This window comes from Sciurus carolinensis, chromosome 3, assembly GCF_902686445.1.
Source record: "Sciurus carolinensis chromosome 3, mSciCar1.2, whole genome shotgun sequence".
In the NCBI taxonomy this organism is placed as follows: domain Eukaryota; kingdom Metazoa; phylum Chordata; class Mammalia; order Rodentia; family Sciuridae; genus Sciurus; species Sciurus carolinensis.
In genome coordinates, this window is record NC_062215.1 from 26395349 (window position 1) to 26413887 (window position 18539).

The 18539-nt window shown below is 44.6% G+C and overlaps 2 protein-coding genes across 2 annotated transcripts in view; one reads left to right on the forward strand and one right to left on the reverse strand.

The window, feature by feature from the left end:
• Abcc3 (ATP binding cassette subfamily C member 3) overlaps nucleotides 1-7606 on the forward strand; it is a 50318-nt gene extending 42712 nt beyond the window's left edge. The window contains exon 31 of the mRNA XM_047543682.1: nucleotides 1505-7606. Coding sequence (XP_047399638.1) covers nucleotides 1505-1613 — 109 coding nt within the window. The 3' untranslated portion in view covers nucleotides 1614-7606. The remainder of the gene's footprint in view (nucleotides 1-1504) is intronic.
• Nucleotides 3649-18335, reverse strand: Ankrd40 (ankyrin repeat domain 40). The gene is made up of 5 exons (XM_047543683.1): nucleotides 17954-18335; nucleotides 10711-10859; nucleotides 9257-9742; nucleotides 6680-6861; nucleotides 3649-6056 (listed from the first exon to the last, which is right to left on the reverse strand). The coding sequence occupies exons 1-5, from the start codon at nucleotides 18085-18087 to the stop codon at nucleotides 5910-5912; spliced, it is 1098 nt and encodes a 365-aa protein (XP_047399639.1). The 5' UTR covers nucleotides 18088-18335; the 3' UTR covers nucleotides 3649-5909.
• Nucleotides 18336-18539: the final 204 nt, after the last annotated feature.

The window sequence follows — 18539 nt, forward strand, 5'->3', positions numbered from 1 at the left end:
TGGTATGGGAGGGGGCGGTGACAACATGCACAGCCTCAGTCACTCGGGACACACCTGTAGGGCTGCCTGGGAAGAAGAGGAGGGCACCAGGGATCAGGGTGGCAGGTCAGACCCAGACCTTCTCTTGGGAGCCCACACGGCCCAACTGAGAATGCCTGATGCTACCCTCCATCTGTTCCACCCCAGCCTGTCCCCACCCACTGGGGGAGAAGGGAAGGTGGGCAGGAAGTATGGAGCCCAGGGTCTGGGGAGCCGGCAGCGGTGCTGGTGGAGAGATCCGTTGCCAGGCCTAACCAAAAATGGTGCACTCCCCAGCAGCCCCAGCGGGCAGGCTTGGCCCTACCTCCGGGGTTGGCAGTTCGTTCATCCCAGCAGGGCGGACAGAAATCAATCAAATAGTCTTGACACGGAAGCTGTAATTAGAGCCCAGGGGTCGGTGTGTGTAGGCCAGAGGAAGCCTATCCACTCGGGGTGACCAGGCACTTTCTCTCCGAAGGAAAGGCAGCCCCAGCCAGACCCCAGTGGATGAGGAAGGGGCGAGGCTGGGAAACGATGGGAGGGAGCTGAGAATGTCACAGGATGCAGCACTCGCCACACACACACACCCACACACACACAGCAGGAGGCATGCGAGGCTGAGGAGGGGGAGAGGGACAGGCCCCAGGCGCTGCACTTGAGGACCACAGGAATGCCTGTCGTCCTTGCTCTGAGAGCCTGGGGAAGCCACTGAAGACTAGTTTTGGAGTGGGGCGATCTCCTGATCTCCAACTTGGGCAGTGGCCAGCCAGTGATGTACAGAGAAACGCTCCTTCCCAGGACACAGCTCAGAGCCCAGCAGTGGGCAGCAGGACCAGCCAGCCCCCTCCCAGAGGAGCGTCTCTCCAGGCTTGGGAGGGCCCTTCCCCTCCGACTGCACCCTGGTGGCGCGGTCTGTTGCCCTTGCGCCCAGTGTGCCCAGTGGGGTTGGTGGGAGACTCTAACCCCAGTTTGGGGCCTGACAGTGGGGGAGGGGGGTGGAGGGAGGGGTGGATTCGCTCAACAGCAGGAGCAGCAGCAGTGGCCAGATTTGCAGCCCGAGTCCCAGATTCCAGTGTCAGGCCTCACTGCAGCAGGTTTCCCGCCGTGTGCCTTTGTGAACTGGCACAAAGCAGAGAGAGGCGCACAGGGCCCAGCGCGCAGGCCCGCGGCTCCGAGCACAGCCTGCTGAAGTTCTGTGACCCTGACGAGGGGAAGGGCTCGTTAGGGAAGGTTCTGAAAACCCAGACTGGCAGAGATGAATAGGACCTCGTGTTTGATCCCAGAAGCTGCTTCATTTGCCAGGAGAGCTAAAATACCCAGCAGTGACGGCGTGCTCGTGACGGAGTGGCTGCGTTGGGTGGGTTGACTGAAGTGGGTGGGCTGCCATGTCACTGCGGGCCCAGAGTAGTACCCAGAAGGGCAGGGTTGGCTGCCCCGGTCAGCTCTAGGCTGATGACCTGACCGCTTCTTTTTCTCTTTTGACTAGGGTCCTGGTCCTGGACAAAGGGGTAGTAGCTGAATTTGATTCTCCAACCAACCTCATTGCAGCTAGGGGCATCTTCTACGAGATGGCCAGAGACGCAGGACTTGCCTAAAATATATTCCTGGCATTCCCTCCTGCTCTTTTCTGGAAGGGAAACGACACACCATGTGTCTGCAGAGTGGACTGATAGCCAACGGTGGGGGCATGTGTGAGACTCTGCCTCTGTCAGGTGTCCTGTAGAATAACCAGGCTTAAGGCTGCAAGGAAGTGAGGCCCCAGAGGAGAGGGCAGGCCCGAGGTCACAGGGAGTGTGAAACAGCCGGGACCAGCTCCTGGGTCTCCTGATTCCCATCTAATTCTGATCTAGCATTATTTCCACACTGCACTGTTTTTAAACAATCATTTCTTAGGATGGCCTCCCTCCTGCCTCTCATTTTTCAAATTTTCTCAAGTATTTTTTCAGTAAGGCCTTTTCCTCCTGGAACAGAGGATTGCCAGGTCAGGCTGTCCTAGGAACTGAGTCCTGTACTTCCAGTGCCACCTGAACCCGTTGACAATGGGGTACTGATGAAATAAAGCTACGAACCTAGCAGCACGCACACCCTGGTGCCACCTTTCTGCCCGTTCTCGAGGCTAGGGGGCTGGGGCCTTTGGAGGAGGCCAGCAGGATGGGGGCATCAAGGACTTCATACACAGCCATGTGGCTGCAGTTACCTGAAAACCTCCGGCCCAAAAGCTTTTGGCTAGTAATACTGTCTTCACAGCCAACGGGCACTGGATAATTGACAGTAGTCACCCTGAAAAGGTGAGAAATAAAGGCCCTGAAATCTGACCGAGGCCTCTTGGGAGAGCTGCTGAGAACACCTCCATGTTTATGTCATCCCTCAGCCCTCTGAGCAGATTGCCCGTGGTCCTAGGCGGGCAAAAGAGATGACTGGGGGTGAATTAAATTCACCTTTTTTTTTTTTTTGGTAGTAGCAGAGATTGAACCCAGAACCTCACTGGACACGCAAGTGCCAGACACTAGCCCAACACTGAGCTACGTTATGGCCCTTTTGGTTTTTCATTTTGAGACAAGACCTCATTAGGTTTCCCAAGCTGGCCTCAAACCTTCCATCCTCCTGCCTCTGCCTGTGGAGTAGTTGGGATTACGGGTGTGCACCACCATTCCCAGAAAATGGACTTTTTGAGCAAGCCAACAGAGTTCATTTTCTGCAGGAGGGAGCCCACCTGCCACCAGGACGGATATTTGGGATGGACCTGCTCAGCTGTTTTCCTCAGCTTTCTGCTCCCCTTGGTCCCCCTCTCATTTCCTATACCTTCATTCTTCGTATGATGTGACTGGCTATGGGTGACGGTTGTTTTTCTTTCCCCTGCCTAGATGGCTGCAGTAGATAGGGAGATTGGCTCCTTTGATCTGGTTTTTCTGTGTGCTCTGGGTCGGCCTGTGCTGCAGGACCATTTGTTAAAGGTTAATCACATTTTTTTTGGCAGGCCGTTTCTGCCCAAGATGTTTATGAGTATATGGAAGGCAACTTCCATCCTTGTGATAAAGCAAGTATGAAAGCACAAATGCCCAAATTATTCTGCCTCTCCTTGATGCTAAGAAAAGGTCTCTGCTATGCTCTCTGATTTATTAGGCCAATTTGGCATGACGTCTGCTCTGTGAGGCACTGGCTGGCCTAAACCAACAGAAAAACAGATTCATTCAGCATCATTCTCAGCTAAAGATCTGAAGGTGTAAGGCTTTATTTCCTCTCCTGTCTTGGGAGTTTGCGTCTGAGCTCATTGAGGCCCTGACAGGTGTTGACAGCCCAAAGGAGAGGCTCAGTTATGTCAAGTAAATAGGATAATCAAAAAATGTGGTTAATAGAGGATGACCTCTATCTAGCTGGCTCAGCTCCTCCAGGGAAATGAAGCCAGCTGCTGTGAACTGGGAGGAAAGACGCCACACAAAATATCTGACTGCAGGTGCCACTGATGGCATGAGCGCTAGAGCCACAGGAGGGAGGAGCCTCGGTGGGGAGTGAGCCCTTCTATTTCTGCTCCAGAGTGCCAGGTCACTGGGACTGTCCAAGAATCTGAACTCCTGTGATTAGAAGCATAGTGCTGTTTAGGAGGCCAGAAATGAAAGAAAATGGGCTTGGTCAGTTCATCTTTAATTTTAATAATACCTGTTATGTTTGAAGAGTAGCAATGCACAAAGAAAAGAATCCTCTGTGAATGTTTACACACAGTGTGAACACATGCTTTAAATACGCAGTGGGGGAGGAGAGAATTCACAGTTAACAAAGCTAAAAAAAAACCCTTGTTATAAATTACACAAAGCATATAAAAATATTTCTCTGAATGCATAGATTAAGACTTTAAACTCACCTATCAGCAAATGTGCAGTCTAATCCCACTGCCAGAGTCGCTGATCACAGAGGATTCTATGGAGAGATATCAGGGTAGGGCAGAACCACACGGATCTACCTTTTGCCTGGGACACCAAGACACTTGCTCCCTCGGCTTCCGAGCCTGGGAAACGCCTTTGAGAACAACTCTGTAGGCCACCTCCTAGCCAAGGGCCTCCACTGCTTCTGAGGATCTCTAATTAATCTAGGTGGCTGAAAGAATTTTAACCCTAGTAATTTAGACATGAATTAATACTGAGTCATTATTTGCAGGATAGAACCATAGTTAATTGTCCCAGTAAATTTTAACTTTTCAAAGCAAAGGAAGAAGTTAGTACATCTAGATAATGTGGTTTCTGATTGCTTGAAACACAAGGGCGATTTCTTCTTTAAAGCACTTGAGAAAGGGGGTAATAAGCAACCTTCACTCTGTTCTGCAAACACTCCACAAGGGTAAGTCACCAGCAGCAACTGGGGGAGGCGAGAGTAAGTCACTAAACAGAGTGACTTCATGGAGTTGGCCTTGAAGAATATCTCAACCTCATTTCAGTACTTAAGCAGCAGCAGGAGGCCATTATCTTAGCACAACATTCTCTTCCATTGACATCTTCTGCATCTTCTTACTCAATTGTAGTGTTCTAATAAAATTAAGTTAACACAGTCAGGAAGTTAAGTTTCTTTGGAAACTATAGGCACTATGGGGAGAAAGCTTCTTAAGACAGCGGGGATGCTCTCTGACAGCTGGCTTCAACCCCTGCTCTCCTGTCTGTCTACCTGGGCAGCTCTGATTTCTAAAGCTAAGCTGTTTGTTTTAACAAGACAGTAGCTTTTCTTTTCACGTTAATGATGCTGAAAAGGAAAAGAATCCTCGAATGCATTCTTGAACAAAATTCTTATGCCATGCTCAAGAGTTTAATCAGGTGTTTTGTTTTTGTTTTTATTTTAAGTCTGGTAGACTCACAACTGATTTTGTTGAGTGGATTGGTGGTGGCAGTAAGGGGATCCCTAAGATCAAACAATTTGTTTAAAAAAGCAACAGATTTCAGAGTTGTGTAAAAATTCTAATAATTTCAAAATAACCTTTATCTTTGATACAAAAATAAAGATGCTAACTCCTTTAGTTCAATTTCCCACAATAACCTGTAAAATAGCAACAGATTCAGGCTCAAAAACTGCTTTTCATTTCTAGTGGAAAATGAGAGTGTAGAACATGGACCGGCAACGCTTGTGCTCTTCTCAAACAGTGCAATTAATACAGTGATGACAGGAATCGCCTCAGAGTACAAATGCAGTGGCTCTTTTAGAAAGCATCAGAGAGCCCTCTAGTGACCGTGAAGGGGAGGTAATGCAGAGATGAGGGTCAGTGGAGACAGAAGCAGTTGTGAGTGTTTGCAAAGGAAGAGTGGGGGAGGGGAAGCTCTTTTGGTTAACAGCCTATTTACAATTAGGTAACTGTATACTTAAATACTTTTCACCTGAGTAACATTTATAAATATGTTCTATGAAACCTCACAGCCACAAGTCACACCAAAATCCCTTTGTCCAGTACCTGTGCTTTCCCCAATCTTCCTCTCTAGTCAGTTCACAATTTCAGGAGAGTCATGAGCATGCAACACCAAGAAAAGCGCGCCCCGGCCCTTCAGGTGCACTGTCAACAGGAGTAGCCGGAAATAGGTTCTGCGCTCTCTCAGCTTCTGCTTAGACAACTCTCTTACATTCTGCACATAAAACACACTAGATATAGAACCTCCGGCTTCTGCCTCTCCAGACCACTTCTCAACTGTTCAGAGCTTCAAGCAATAGGTTTATTGTGCACCAAGAGGCTTGGAAGAGTGGCACCGCTGCTGGGGGACAGGGGCTTCCTGCCTTGGCAGAACAACGATGTTAGTGTACACTACGCAGTGGCACCAGAGGCCCTCGTGGGCATCCGAGGCTTTTGGATCAATGGCTTGTCCTTGGCCCAGAGGTGACATACACTGTCACAATACTCAGCAATAAAAGTCCCTGCTGCATTAGTACGTCAGTTTTGAAGCTCTTCTGTTGTAGCAAGGCCTTTCAGTCAGTGTGGACGCAGCATTTCTGAAGAGAAAATTGTTTTCACTTATCATCAGAACGAGTTCCAGCTCCTGGAAATCTTGGAGTCTAGCAACATCTTTGTCCTAAAACAAAACAGGTTAACAGATTAAGAGGAGCCACTGTATGTCTGGTGGGCTGTACTGATACCAGCATCTTGGTTCACTTCAAAATCTGGAAGGAAAATAAAATCCATGGCAGATAAGTCTGCTATTGAGTCCCTAGAGCATAAGTTGGATCGGAATGGTGAAAGCCATCAAGAGCCACTACTACAGGATGGGTACATACCCAGGCAATGCATGGGTCGGTTTTCCTCAGGCGCCCAGAAAACTCAAGAACCCAGACCTGGTGGGAGGACCACACATGTATCCATGGGGGTTTGCCCTCTTTAACATGGGTCTTATCTTGTAAAACACAAAGCGCATCTAATGATGCCCTAAGGTGATCCTTCCAGGTCACTACAGAAACAACTGGAAATAGGTATATGTGAATGGCAACTCCGAACATTCTCTCTAGTATCTTAAAACTTGAAAATGCCAGTGTCTCTATACATATGATACAGTGAAAGAAAGCCTACTGATAAAACTAGTCTTTGCGTCTTTTGTATTCTCTTTTCATTTCTTTAACTATGACTCACATAATCAAAAAGGAAGTTGGGTACTTTCCAAATGCAAAAAGCAACCACTCGTGCTTGGCAGACTTTTCTTACCTTTCTTAACAGCGTATTGGGTAACTTTCTGATCTTCTCCACCTGATCCGGATTAACACCCAGCTCACAGCAACTCACTCTGAGCAGCTCTTGGTATGTGAGCTCTTGTCGGTCCAGTTCAATTTCAATGAAATCATTTTCTCTAAGAGATGGGTTCTGAATCCTTACCTTAAGAACCAGCTCTACAAAAAGAGGGGGAAATGGTAATGAATAGGCTGTCATGGCATAGATCAGTAACTTAAAATCTTTTCAAAATGGTTACGCTTTGTCATGCCCTATATCAAAGGTCTGTGCTACTCAAGGGGAAAATCACAACTAGTCATCAGGTTTTGCTCGGACCTAATCCTGGCTGGTTGGGACAATTTCCTGCATGATATTCCCTATCTCTAGGATTGTATTTCACCACATAAAAAGGGGCAGGAACAAGCAACCCAACTGTTAGAAGGATCATTTACTTCCACCATTGGAACTAAAGAAGTAAAGACTTCAGATGGATTTGAGTACCAAAATACACATGAGGAGGGCTGGAGGTGTAGCTCAGTGGTGGAGCGCTTGCCTCACATGTGTGAGGCACTGGATTGGATCCTCAGCACCACATAAAAATAAATAAATAAAGGTATTGTGTCCATCTACAACTAAAACTACTTTTTAAAAAATACACATGAGCAGGGGAAGAGAAAAGGCAAGGGCAAGACATGATACATGAGATACTCTCAAAGATTTAACAAGGCCAGGTGCAGTGGCGCACGCCTGTAATCCCAGTGACTAGGGAGGCTGAGGCAGGAGGATCATGAGTTCAAAGTCAGCCTCAGCAACTTAGTGAGACCCTATCTCAAAATAAAGTAAAAAAGGTTGGGGTTTACAAGCTTAGTGGAAGAGTGCCCCTGGGCTCAATGCCCAGTTCCAAAAACAAAACAAAAAATAACAACCACCCAAACCCTATCTCAATTAAAAAAAAAATTAAAAAGGGTTGGGGATGTGACTCAGGGTTAAGACTGCCCCTGGGCTCAATCTCTAGTATCATTAAAAAAAAAAAAAAAAAAAAAAAATTTTTATAAACCTAAAAATTATGAATTTAAAGGTATTCATGAAATCTGAAACTCCCTGCATAAAAATCAGAAAGCAAAAAGATAGTCACTAAATGAATTTAACTAAAAAATGGTACACCTCAATAAGGGAGGGGTCATGGCTTTAGGGGAAAATACTGTTATTCATGGGTCAGCAATCAAAGCAGTATGACTGTATTCTGAGCCTGGCTGCCAAAATGGCTCCGGCCAAGCACTTATGTACATTTGGCAGTTCTGCTTTGCTCCTTATACATGGATCTCTGGCAGCACCCCTGGGCAACTGTTATCAGCACCTATTGTACCAGGTCCTCAAAATTAGGAAGTAGGAGAGTTTCTTATAGGGGAAAAGTAAAGGTAAGATTAGTTTCTGCCCTGCGGTATTTAGCTAGGATTGGAGCTCTCAAGATGAACTTGAGTTTCTAATGTTCTTAAAAAGATATAGAAACACAGATATACATGCATATATAAATGCATGTGTTTCTTTGCTTTTTTCTTTCTTTCCTAGCTTCTAAATTCTATTCTCTACCAAAAAGAACCAGGTTTCCTTGGAGAAAGGGCTGATTCCGGGGTTAGGACAGGGAAAGTCACACTATAAGCCTGGAACATCTTGCTATACTAGAAAGTAAGGAAGTGTTCCAAGAATGATGGTGACATATCTGAGGGGCATGATAAGTAATAGCTCGAAGGGGCTCCCATTGGTCAAATCAGGAAAAATTTGAATATCAAAATAATGACAGTAATAAATTATAACTGATTGAACATAATAAGAATCCATGAGTCCATATTGATAAAAATGGGGGAGAAGAGAAAGTCCTTCTTTATAGAATACCAACAAATAATGATAGAAAATCATATTCTATAAAATAATTGGCGTGGACCCTTCAAAGTTATCAATTTCAAAAGCCAGGTGCAGTGGCACATGCCTGAAATCCCAGCGACTTAGCAGGCTGAGGCAGGAGGATCCCAGGTTTAAGGCCAGCCTGGACAGCTTGGTGAAACCATGTCTCAAAATAAAAGGGGCTGAGGATGTAGTTCAGTGCACCACTGGGTTCCATCCACAGTACAGCAAAAAGAAAACAAATAAGCAAACAAAAAGACTAAAAGGGCACTATATGTAAATGTGGTCCTGGGCAGGGGGAGGGGGCAAGAATGGGGGAGAGAAGATAGCTACAAAGGGCATTATTAAGACAACTGACAAAACTTAAATATGAACTACCAATTACAGAACAATGTTATATCAAGGTTACACTTCCCAAATTTGATAATTGTACTGAAGTTATATAAAAGAATATCCTTGTTCCTAGGAAAGGTACAATGAGAACAATACTTAAGTATTTCAGGGTAAAAGGGCAGAAGGTAAATAATTTATGAGTCTGAGTAAAGCGAATTTCTCATGTAGGTCTTGTAACTATTCTCTAAGTTTATAATTATATCCCAAATATATAAACAAATAAATCTCCCTTCTCCCCAACTCCCCTGTTTTGGAGGTTGTTTGTTGATAAGCGCTCACCTTGCATATTAAACGGAAATGTTCCAGTGAAAAAAAATGGCTGGAATGCTGGCGCCGGTCCTGTATACGTCCCATTTTGAGGCTCCAGGGTCACTGGTGGCTTGGATGGGACAGAAGAGAAAAGGGAGCGGCTCTGACTCACTGGCGGCTGACGAACAGGACCTGGTTTTGTGCTTTCTGGTGTTCTGAGTATGGCAGAGGGGGCAGTCACATCACCGTTCTGAACCAGTGCCAAAGAGGCGTGGTCTCGGGGAAAGGCCCCTAGCAGGGTAGATTCCCCAGGGGGCAGCAATGGAGGTGAGCCATCTGCAGGGGGTGATGCTGGGGGTGTGGAGGAGCCCCCATTCTGCAGCGGGGCTGAATCCTCTGCTGTGGGGGTATAGATAAAAGGGAAGGCTGGGTTGGCCAAATAGTTGGGAACAAAGGGCAGTTCTGACTCCTTCTTCAGCTGGGGGAGGTTGTCGTCATCATTATCATCTTCTTCAACTTAAAAAGAAGAAAACACAGAACATTTATGCAGTCCTTCAAAAATTATCAAGAAGCCAGGTTCAGTGGTGCACGCTTCAAAACCCAGCAACTAGGGAGGCTGAGGCAGAAGGATCAATAAGTTTGAGGCCAGCCTCAACAACTTAGTGAGACTCTGTCTCAAAATAAAAATTAAAAAGCACTGGGGATGTGGCTCAGTGATAGAGTGTCCTGCATTCAGTGATCCCTAGTATTACGAAAAATTTTAAAATAAAAAGAAATCTAAGAAAAAAAAGTCTTTGAGAAGCATTAGTATCCTCTAATATGTGACAAATATTTTGTTCAGTGATTATTACTACCTATTTAGCTCAGAAAAAGACTATTAGGTTTATGATTACCTATGATTACTATTTTTATCAATGACTTAAATTTTACCAAAAAAAAGAAAGAAAGAAAAAAACCTTGTAATGCTGACCTCCCCAGAAACACAGAATTACTATCTTGGCACAGTAATTAGCTTTGAGACATAAGCCAGTTATTTGGCATTAAGAATGTGACAAACATTGTGGCTTAATGGCAGAGCGCTTGCCTTGCACATGTGAGGCACTGGGTTTGATCCTCAGCACCAAATATAAACAAAATAAAGGTACTGTGTCCATCTACAACTAGAAAAAATATTTAAAAAAAAAAGGATGTGACAAATAGCTAGGCGCAGTGGCACATGCCTGTAATCCCAGTAGCTCCAGAGGCTAAGGCAGGAAGATCGTGAGAGTTCAAAGCCAGCCTCAGCAACTTTGTGAGGCCCTAAACAACTTAGCGAAATCCTGACTCTAAATAAAATATAGAAAAGGTCGGGGATGTGGCTCAGTGGTTGAGTTGCCCTTGGGTTCAATCCCCAGTACCAAAAAAAAAAAAAAAGTGACAAATAATAACCACAAATCTTAAATTAGTTGGACAAAATCAAAATGTTCCCCCAAACACAGACTCACCTCCCATGATCTTCCTGATTTCTCTCCTTGAGGTTAATTGCACCGGCATCTCCCCTTTTGTGGTAAGAATCTCTTTGTCAGCACCTGACTGTAACAGGTAGGAGACCACCTGACCATGGTTGCGTTTACATGCCCAGTGTAAACAGGTCCTGTCCCAAACGGAAGGAGGAAACAAAAAAGAATCATTTAAAAGAGGAAAGATGATTTGGTATTTCAACTTTTCAAACAATTAGTAAATAAATATAATATGCATAAGTCTGTTCAGCTAGAGCCCAAATACTAGGCTGCTACTTGCAAAGCTGAGGCAGGAGGATCAAGTTCAAGGCCAGCCCAGGAAAGTGAGCAAGACTCAGTCTCAAAAAAAAAAAAGGGGGGTGGGGGACAGCTGGGGGTATAACTCAGAGGTAGAGCACCCCTGCCTTCAATCCCCAGTACCAGAAGGAAAAAAAAAGAGGGCTAGAGATGCAGTCCAAAGGAGAGTGCTTGCTTAGCATGCACACGACCCTGTGTTCAATCCCCAGCACCACAGAAAAAAAAAAAAAAAATCAGGCTGATAACCTCAACTCTCCTTTCAGAAAGTAGATGATCAAAATATCCAATATACTAAAGTGTATTTTTAAATTATAAAGTTGAGGTTGTGGGTAGAGCTCGGTGGTAGAATGGTTACCTAGCATCTATGGAACCCTGGGTTTGATCCCCAGTGTTCAAAAGAAAAAAAAATCATTTCTGGCCCCTGGGAAAAATGAATTTATCATAGAGCTTTCATTTCAATGGTTTCCAGAAGGCAGGCTGGTTGACTGGCCAGCTGGCTAATTCCAGTGATACTTCGGGGTGATTCTCTATCATTATTGTTATAATCATATGATCCTCTTAGTGTCTTTAAAACGTTTTTCTATATTGCCTCATTCCTTTTCAGGGACTCTGGAAATTCACTTCATATGCATCAAATGTCACCTGAAGGTTAAATATTATTAGGCTCATAACCAACTCCTACCTGCAGCTTGCTCTGTCACTTCCATTATTACTACAGTACACAGTCCTGTCTCAATCTCAGTTGCTCACTCCTTTCTCCTCTTCACTTTTCTTTCCTTCATACACTCAGAAAGGATTTCCAAATTTTCATTTTTTAAAAAATGACCTGGCATGGCATATGCCTGTAATCCCAGCATGTCAGAAAGCTGAGGCAGGAGGATCACCAAGTTCAAAGCCAGCCTCAGCAACTTATCGAGACGCTAAGCAATTAATAAGATCCAGTATCAAAATAAAAAATAAAAAGGGCTGAGGGTGTGGTTCAGTGGTTAAGCACCTCTGGATTCAATTCCTAGTATCAAAAAAAAGAAAAAAAAGTTGGCTTCTCCAATTCTTTCCAGAAAGTTACAAACATATCCTCATGTGCTTAAAAAGGCATTGCACACAAACTTTAACTCCCAAGGCATTTAAAATGTGTACATCAATGACCAAAATTTTTCAAGAACAGATTCCTCTAACATAACAGAGTCATTTAAGTATTTAATATTGTGCACATAAGAGGTGATTCTGCATACTCTAATAAAGGGCTATTATTTTAAGACTGTACCATAATGTAATTAGCACATTGGCAAAAACTCCATTTTAACAGAAGTTTAAAGAATTTGGAGTTAGTAAATTCATCCCCAAGTGCCAAAGCTGAATGCATTTTACAGAAGGAAAATATTTTTTATCTTCTGTTTTGAAATGGCCTCAATTGCCAAATGCATAATGAACTAAGATAAATATCTTCAGAGCTTATAGCCAAACACAGATAAGATGAAGAACAGAACATATGTTCAACAGTGAGGATCAGGTCACTATCCTGGGACACACAATTATCTGGAAAGTTTATTTGGTTCCAGGAAAAAGCTGATTTGCCCTGGCGTACCTTAACAGCTTATAGAAAGCTAGTTTCTCTGGCTGGGTGGGAGCAACTCAACTGATGTTTTCTGAGTGGCATTCTATACTATTAATTAGAATTAGATGATCCCATCACACCTTCAAAGTCAGCTGCATCAATTTAGCAACATCCTAAGCAACTTGGTGAGACCCTGTCTTAAAATAAAAAATAAAAAGGGTTGGAGGTGTGTAGCTTAGTAGCAAAGCACACGTGGGTTTATGTCCCAGTACAAAATATATATATATATTATCCAGGTGCCTTTATGGTGTTCTCTATGACAAAATGACTGCACATTTGGGGGAAACAGAGACTTTTTTTTTTTTTTTTTTTGCTGTGCTAGGGACTGAACTCAGAGCCTAGCACATGCTAGGCAAGCCCTCTACCACTGAATTACATCTCCAGTGAACAGTCTTGATCTAGACTTCTAACTTATAAGTAAACTCCATGAAGATAATGAAGTATCTGGTAGGCACATACAGGACTTAATTCTTATTAAGTAAACAAGGATAAGGTGGACACTGCTTAGAAGAGGCAAACTGCAGATTCGAGGCAAACTGCAGCCCTAGTTTGTTTGTGTGTAGACGTCTGTGTCACAAGGCTTGAAAAGTGAATAATTATAAGAGAGCACTCAAAAATGAATAGGGCATGATTAGAAAAATGTACTCCCTTCTGGAAATAAAGTGCTTGCTTGCTAATAGTAAATCACTTGTTCATGCAAGCTGGAGTGTGAAGGAGGTAATTTACTTAGAGTGGGTCTCAGAGACTTGAAGAAACCAACTAGACAGAACATCACCATATAAAGTGGGGTTAAGTCAACACGGTATGTCCCCCAGAGCCCTGGACCCTGAGTGATCATCATTTATGAGTCCAGAGCTGTATGGCTCTGGGCAGGCATAACCCACAGTCATTGCAGCCAGTTAATATTTTCAACCTCTTCATGAACCTTTATACTTGTCCCTTAAAGCCTAAGAGTATGCATGACACTTGAATTACAATTGATGTGGGAACTCTTATCTTTGAACTTCAACTCTTTAAACTTTACATTTGTAGTCAAAATATCCTATTAGTGCTGGGAAGTATTTCAGACTAGTGGCACTGGGCATCACTCATCACTGCTGAAATTGTGGTTACAGAGCAACCAAGAATTCAAGCAATCACAATTCTGCTTTTCCCAGGTGAAGAGTAAGTCTGGTTCTTTTGTTTTTTCGTGTACTGGTGATCACACCCAAGGGTGCTTTATCACTGAGTTATAGCCCTGACACTTTCTATTTTTTGAAACAGGTACTGGCTAAATTGCTGAGGGTGGCCTCAAACTTGCAATCCTCCTGCCTCAGCCTCCAGAGTTGCTGGGATTGCCAGACATGGCTAGGAGTAAGTCTTTTGAGGGCAGTTTTATATGCTATTACCCACCATCTTGCTTCATAATAAAATAGTATCAATAGTCAACACAAATAAAATCCTTTACATGCTGGACATTGTTCTAAAAACTCTACGTGTTAACTCATTTATTCAAAATAGTCCATGAGGAGCTGGGTACATGGCACATGCCTATAGTCCCAGCTACTTGCGAAGCTGAGGTGGGAGGATCACTTGAGGAGTTTGAGGCCAGCGTGGACAAAATAGCAAGACCCTGTCTCAAAAAAAAAAAAAAAAAAAAAGAAAAAAGAAGAAGGAGGAAAGAAAAAGTCGGGCCAGTGTTGCACACCTATTATCCTCCCAGCAACTCAGGAGGCAGAGGCAGGAGGATTGCAATTTCAAGCACAGGCTTTCAGCAACTTAGCAAAATCCTCAACAACCTAGTGAGACCCTATCTCAAAATAAAAAATAAAAAGGAATGGGGATGTGGCTCATATATAAAGCGCCCCTGAGTTCAATCCTCAGTACCAAATAAATAAAATAATAAAATAATAAATTTTAAAAATGTTTAAATCCCACAAGGTGCCAGGTGCAGTGGCTCATGCCTGTAATCCCAGTGACTCAGAAGCTGAAGCAGGTGGATCACATTTTCAGAGTCAGCCTCAGCAACTTAGTTTGGTCCTAAGCAACTTAGTGAAATCCTGTCTCTAAATAAAAAGTAAAAATAACAAAGAGCTGGGGATGTAGCTCAGTAGTTAAGTGCCCTTGGGTACAATGCCTGGTATACAAAAAAAAAAAAAAAAAAATCCACGAGGTAAGTACGATTATCAACATTCCCCCAATTTTACAGATGAGGAAATCAGGAAGTCAGCAAATAAATAAGCAAAGCATGAAGTATGCCAGGAGGTGATCAAATGTTATAGGAGCAATAAAGCAGGGTAAGGGATTAGGGAATGACAGGTTGGGCAGGAGCTTTGTGCAATTTTAAGTTGAGGGACAAAAAGAGGTCTCACCACGAAGGGTAACATCTAAGCTAAGATTTGAACATTTGAACAACAAAGAGCAAACCATGTGGTATCTACAGGGGAAGAATTTTAGGAAAAGGAAAGACAAAATGCAGTTTTGTTTTGTTTTGTTTTGTTCTTTTTGGTACCTGAGTCTGAACTCAGGGGCACTTAAACACTGGGCCATATATCCCTAGCCCTTTTAATTTTTTATTTTGAGATGGGGTCTCAAGTTGCTTAGCACTTCACTATATTGCTGAGGCTGCCCTAGAACTTTCAATCCTCCTGCTCCAGCCTCCCAAGTCACTGGGATTACAGGCATGTGCCACACCATGCCCAAAATGCAAAGGTATTGATTCAGGACTGTGCCCAGTATTCTAGGAAAAGCAAGAAGGCAAGGGGAACAGGAAAAAATGTGAGCAAGGAGACACATCTCAAGAGATGAGGTAAGGTCGGGGACAGGGAATAAAAATTTGGTTTCTACTCAGAGTAAGATGGGAGCAACTGCAAGGTTCTGAGCAGAGTGAAATGAATGATCCAACTTGTTTTAAATAAAGATCTCTCTGGTCCCTGTGTTGAGAAGACTGCAGAAATAAGCAAGGAGCCTAATTAGAGAGCTACTGCTATATATAATTCAGTGAGATGAATGATGGTTGCTTTTTTGTTTTATTTACTTATTTATTTATTTATTTTTATGTGGTGCTGAGGATTGAACCCAGGGTCTCACACATGCCAGGCAAGCACTCTACCACTGAGCCACAACCCCACCCCAAGGATGGTGGCTTTAAACAGAGGAGAGAGAAGTGGTCAGCTTCTGACTACGTCTGAAGGTGAAGCTGGCAGAATTGGCTAACTGACTACGTGTGGGACATGAGGGAAAGACAGGAGGCATGGAGGGCATCAAGCATTCTGAACGGGGCACCTGAGAGACTGAGATGAGGAAGCAGAGACAGTATGAGGTTGTAGGGGGGACAGGGGAAACTAGGAACGCAATCTCGGCCATGTTGAGTTTGTCTATGAGAAGGTCACTTCAGGTTCACCTCACATTTCCTGAACACCAACCATGCCGGCATCATGCTAAGGAGGGTAAGGTCTGGCGTTAAGATGCCAGGTTCATTTTCCAGCTCTACCAGAAATTCATTTTCTGCACCTCCCTCCTCAGGAGACATTTTGAACAGTAAGGCAGCATTACTAAATTCTAAATTTAGTAATTTAGGGGCATTTTGAAAATTGGGAAATTATTTAATATTTCTGGGCCTCAGTTTCTTCATCTGTAAAATGGAGAAAATAACAATAACTATGTCTCCAAGTAGTTGTGAAGAAGAGGATATAGGTAAAGTGCTCAGAACCACATCTGTGCTACAGAATAAATTCAATGTTATTTATATTATGCTTCTCTCACAACACTCTTCTGAAATAACTGGAAAATGAAGTGACTCAGACAAGGTCGCATAGCTAGGTAGGAATGAAAAAGAACCTGCAGGGAGACCCAAATTCATCTATTTCAATAGACATAACCACTCTGGTGCAGGCTATTGATGGTGGGGGAGGTTTTGGAAAGCGGGGCAGAATGGGTATGGGGACTCTGTACTTTTCATTCAATGTTGCTGTGAATCTAAAACTGCTTTTAAAAAAATAAAATCTATTCAAAAAAAAAAAAAAAAAAACCTGCAGGGAAGACCAGGCTCATTCTTCCACATATACTTCTTCCCAGTGCCATAAAGGTACAGCTTTGAACCACAGAGCAATGCTCAGAAAAGTTACACAAACTACAACAAGTTTCTTTGCAAACACTTTTAAACAAAACAAAACAAGAAGGCAGTATCCACTGTTTATTGGCATTCTGGATAGCTATCCAAGCTGTTTTCTTTCAGAAAAGAAGGTATAGATTTGTCAGAAGTGAGGAAACTATGGGGTGCAGTCCTATAATCTCAGGAAGCTAAGGCAGGAGGATAGGCAAGTTCCAGGCCAGCCTGGGCAACTTAGGGATACCTGTCTCAATGGTTTAAAAAAAAAAAAAGACTGGAGATGTTGCTTAGTGGTAAAGTCCCCCTGGGTTAAATCCTGAGTACCCCCCCAAACAAACAAAACAAAATAAAAACAAAAAGGAAGTGAGGAAACCTCAATTGTGGCCCTATCATATTAACAGTTGTGTGACTTGGAGCAAATTATTCTCTGGGGTTGAAACGGTTTCCATTGATTCCACTCTATCAAATAAAAATAAACATCTGCAAACTCCCTTTAAATAAACTAAATAGTCTGATTAAACATTACATGAATCAAATAAATATTTAAATTGTAAAAGCAAAGAGGGCAGAACAATACCACATTCAGTAACTTAAAGATTTGGCTAGGAGCACATCTTCAAATGAGACTCTAGCTGGAAAGGACCCAATCTACTGACATAAATCTAAAGCCTCGGATGAAATTCTCTATAGCCAATTGTAAAAGAAAATAAAGCAAAACACTCTCTAGGATAAACAAACGAGTCTTCCCTCAACGGGCAGCTGCTACAGCTGCCCATCACTGTTGCAGTGAGACAACAGAGGCAGAATAGTGATGCAAGCAGTAGGTTTTTGTTTGTTTTTGTCCTGGACTAAAGAAATCGTTTTAGTTGTTTATGCTTTTAGCTCAGCACGAGATGTTCTTCAGAGGCACCTCAGGCAAAATAATTCAATTTGGGGGAGTTCCAGCGCCGAATCGCTGAGAATCAGAGCCTCCAGCAACATTCTGGCCAAATTAGCCAGGGAGCGCCAGGGCTCTCGGGGTGGACGACGTAGGCCGGGATTTGAGCACGTCGCACTCTTGACTGCACGAAGTAGGGGGACAAAGCTGGCCTCCAGAGGGCACAACCTGAGAGGCCCGAGGCACCAGGCCTCACTTTAGCCCGGGGTCGGGGGCAGCTCCGGGCCCTGGTCGCCCCACGCCCGAGGCCCGCTGTCCTGACCTTAGGCCTCCCCCGCTACCCACTTACCAGCCGTTGACCTCATTTTGGGAGTTCACATCCACCCCGCTCTCCACCAGTTTCTGCACCTCCCGAATGTCCCCCAGGGCCGCGGCCTCCCGCAGCCTCTCCTGCTGCTCCTTCTGCTCCAGGAGGGCGCTCATCTTCCACTCGGCCGCAGGCCCCCGGCCGCCCCGCCCCGGGCCTCTCAGCGCCGCCGCCGCCTCCGCGGCCCGCTCCCGGCCATGGGGAGGGAGCGCTGGGCTCGGCCGCCCGGCTCGCGCCGCCGCCCGCGCCCCGCCCGGGCCCGTGCTCCCTCCCGCCCGCCGCCCGAGGCTCCCCAGGTGCTCCCGGCCGGCAGGCCCAGGCCGCCTCCCCCGCCGCGCCTCCGGAGGCCGGCTCCGGGGGATCCTATTCAGTGTGACAACCCTGACCCAGATATTTTTCGTTCCGACCCGCGGCCCCGCCGCCCCGGCCGGCTGTTTATGTAACTGCTGCACAATATTATCTGTGGTGATTCACTGGCTATTTTTAGACCTCCCTACCCCGCAGCTCCGAGGGAGGAGGACAGACACATGAAAGGAGAAAAAAGCATATTTCAGAGCCAGAAAAGCCT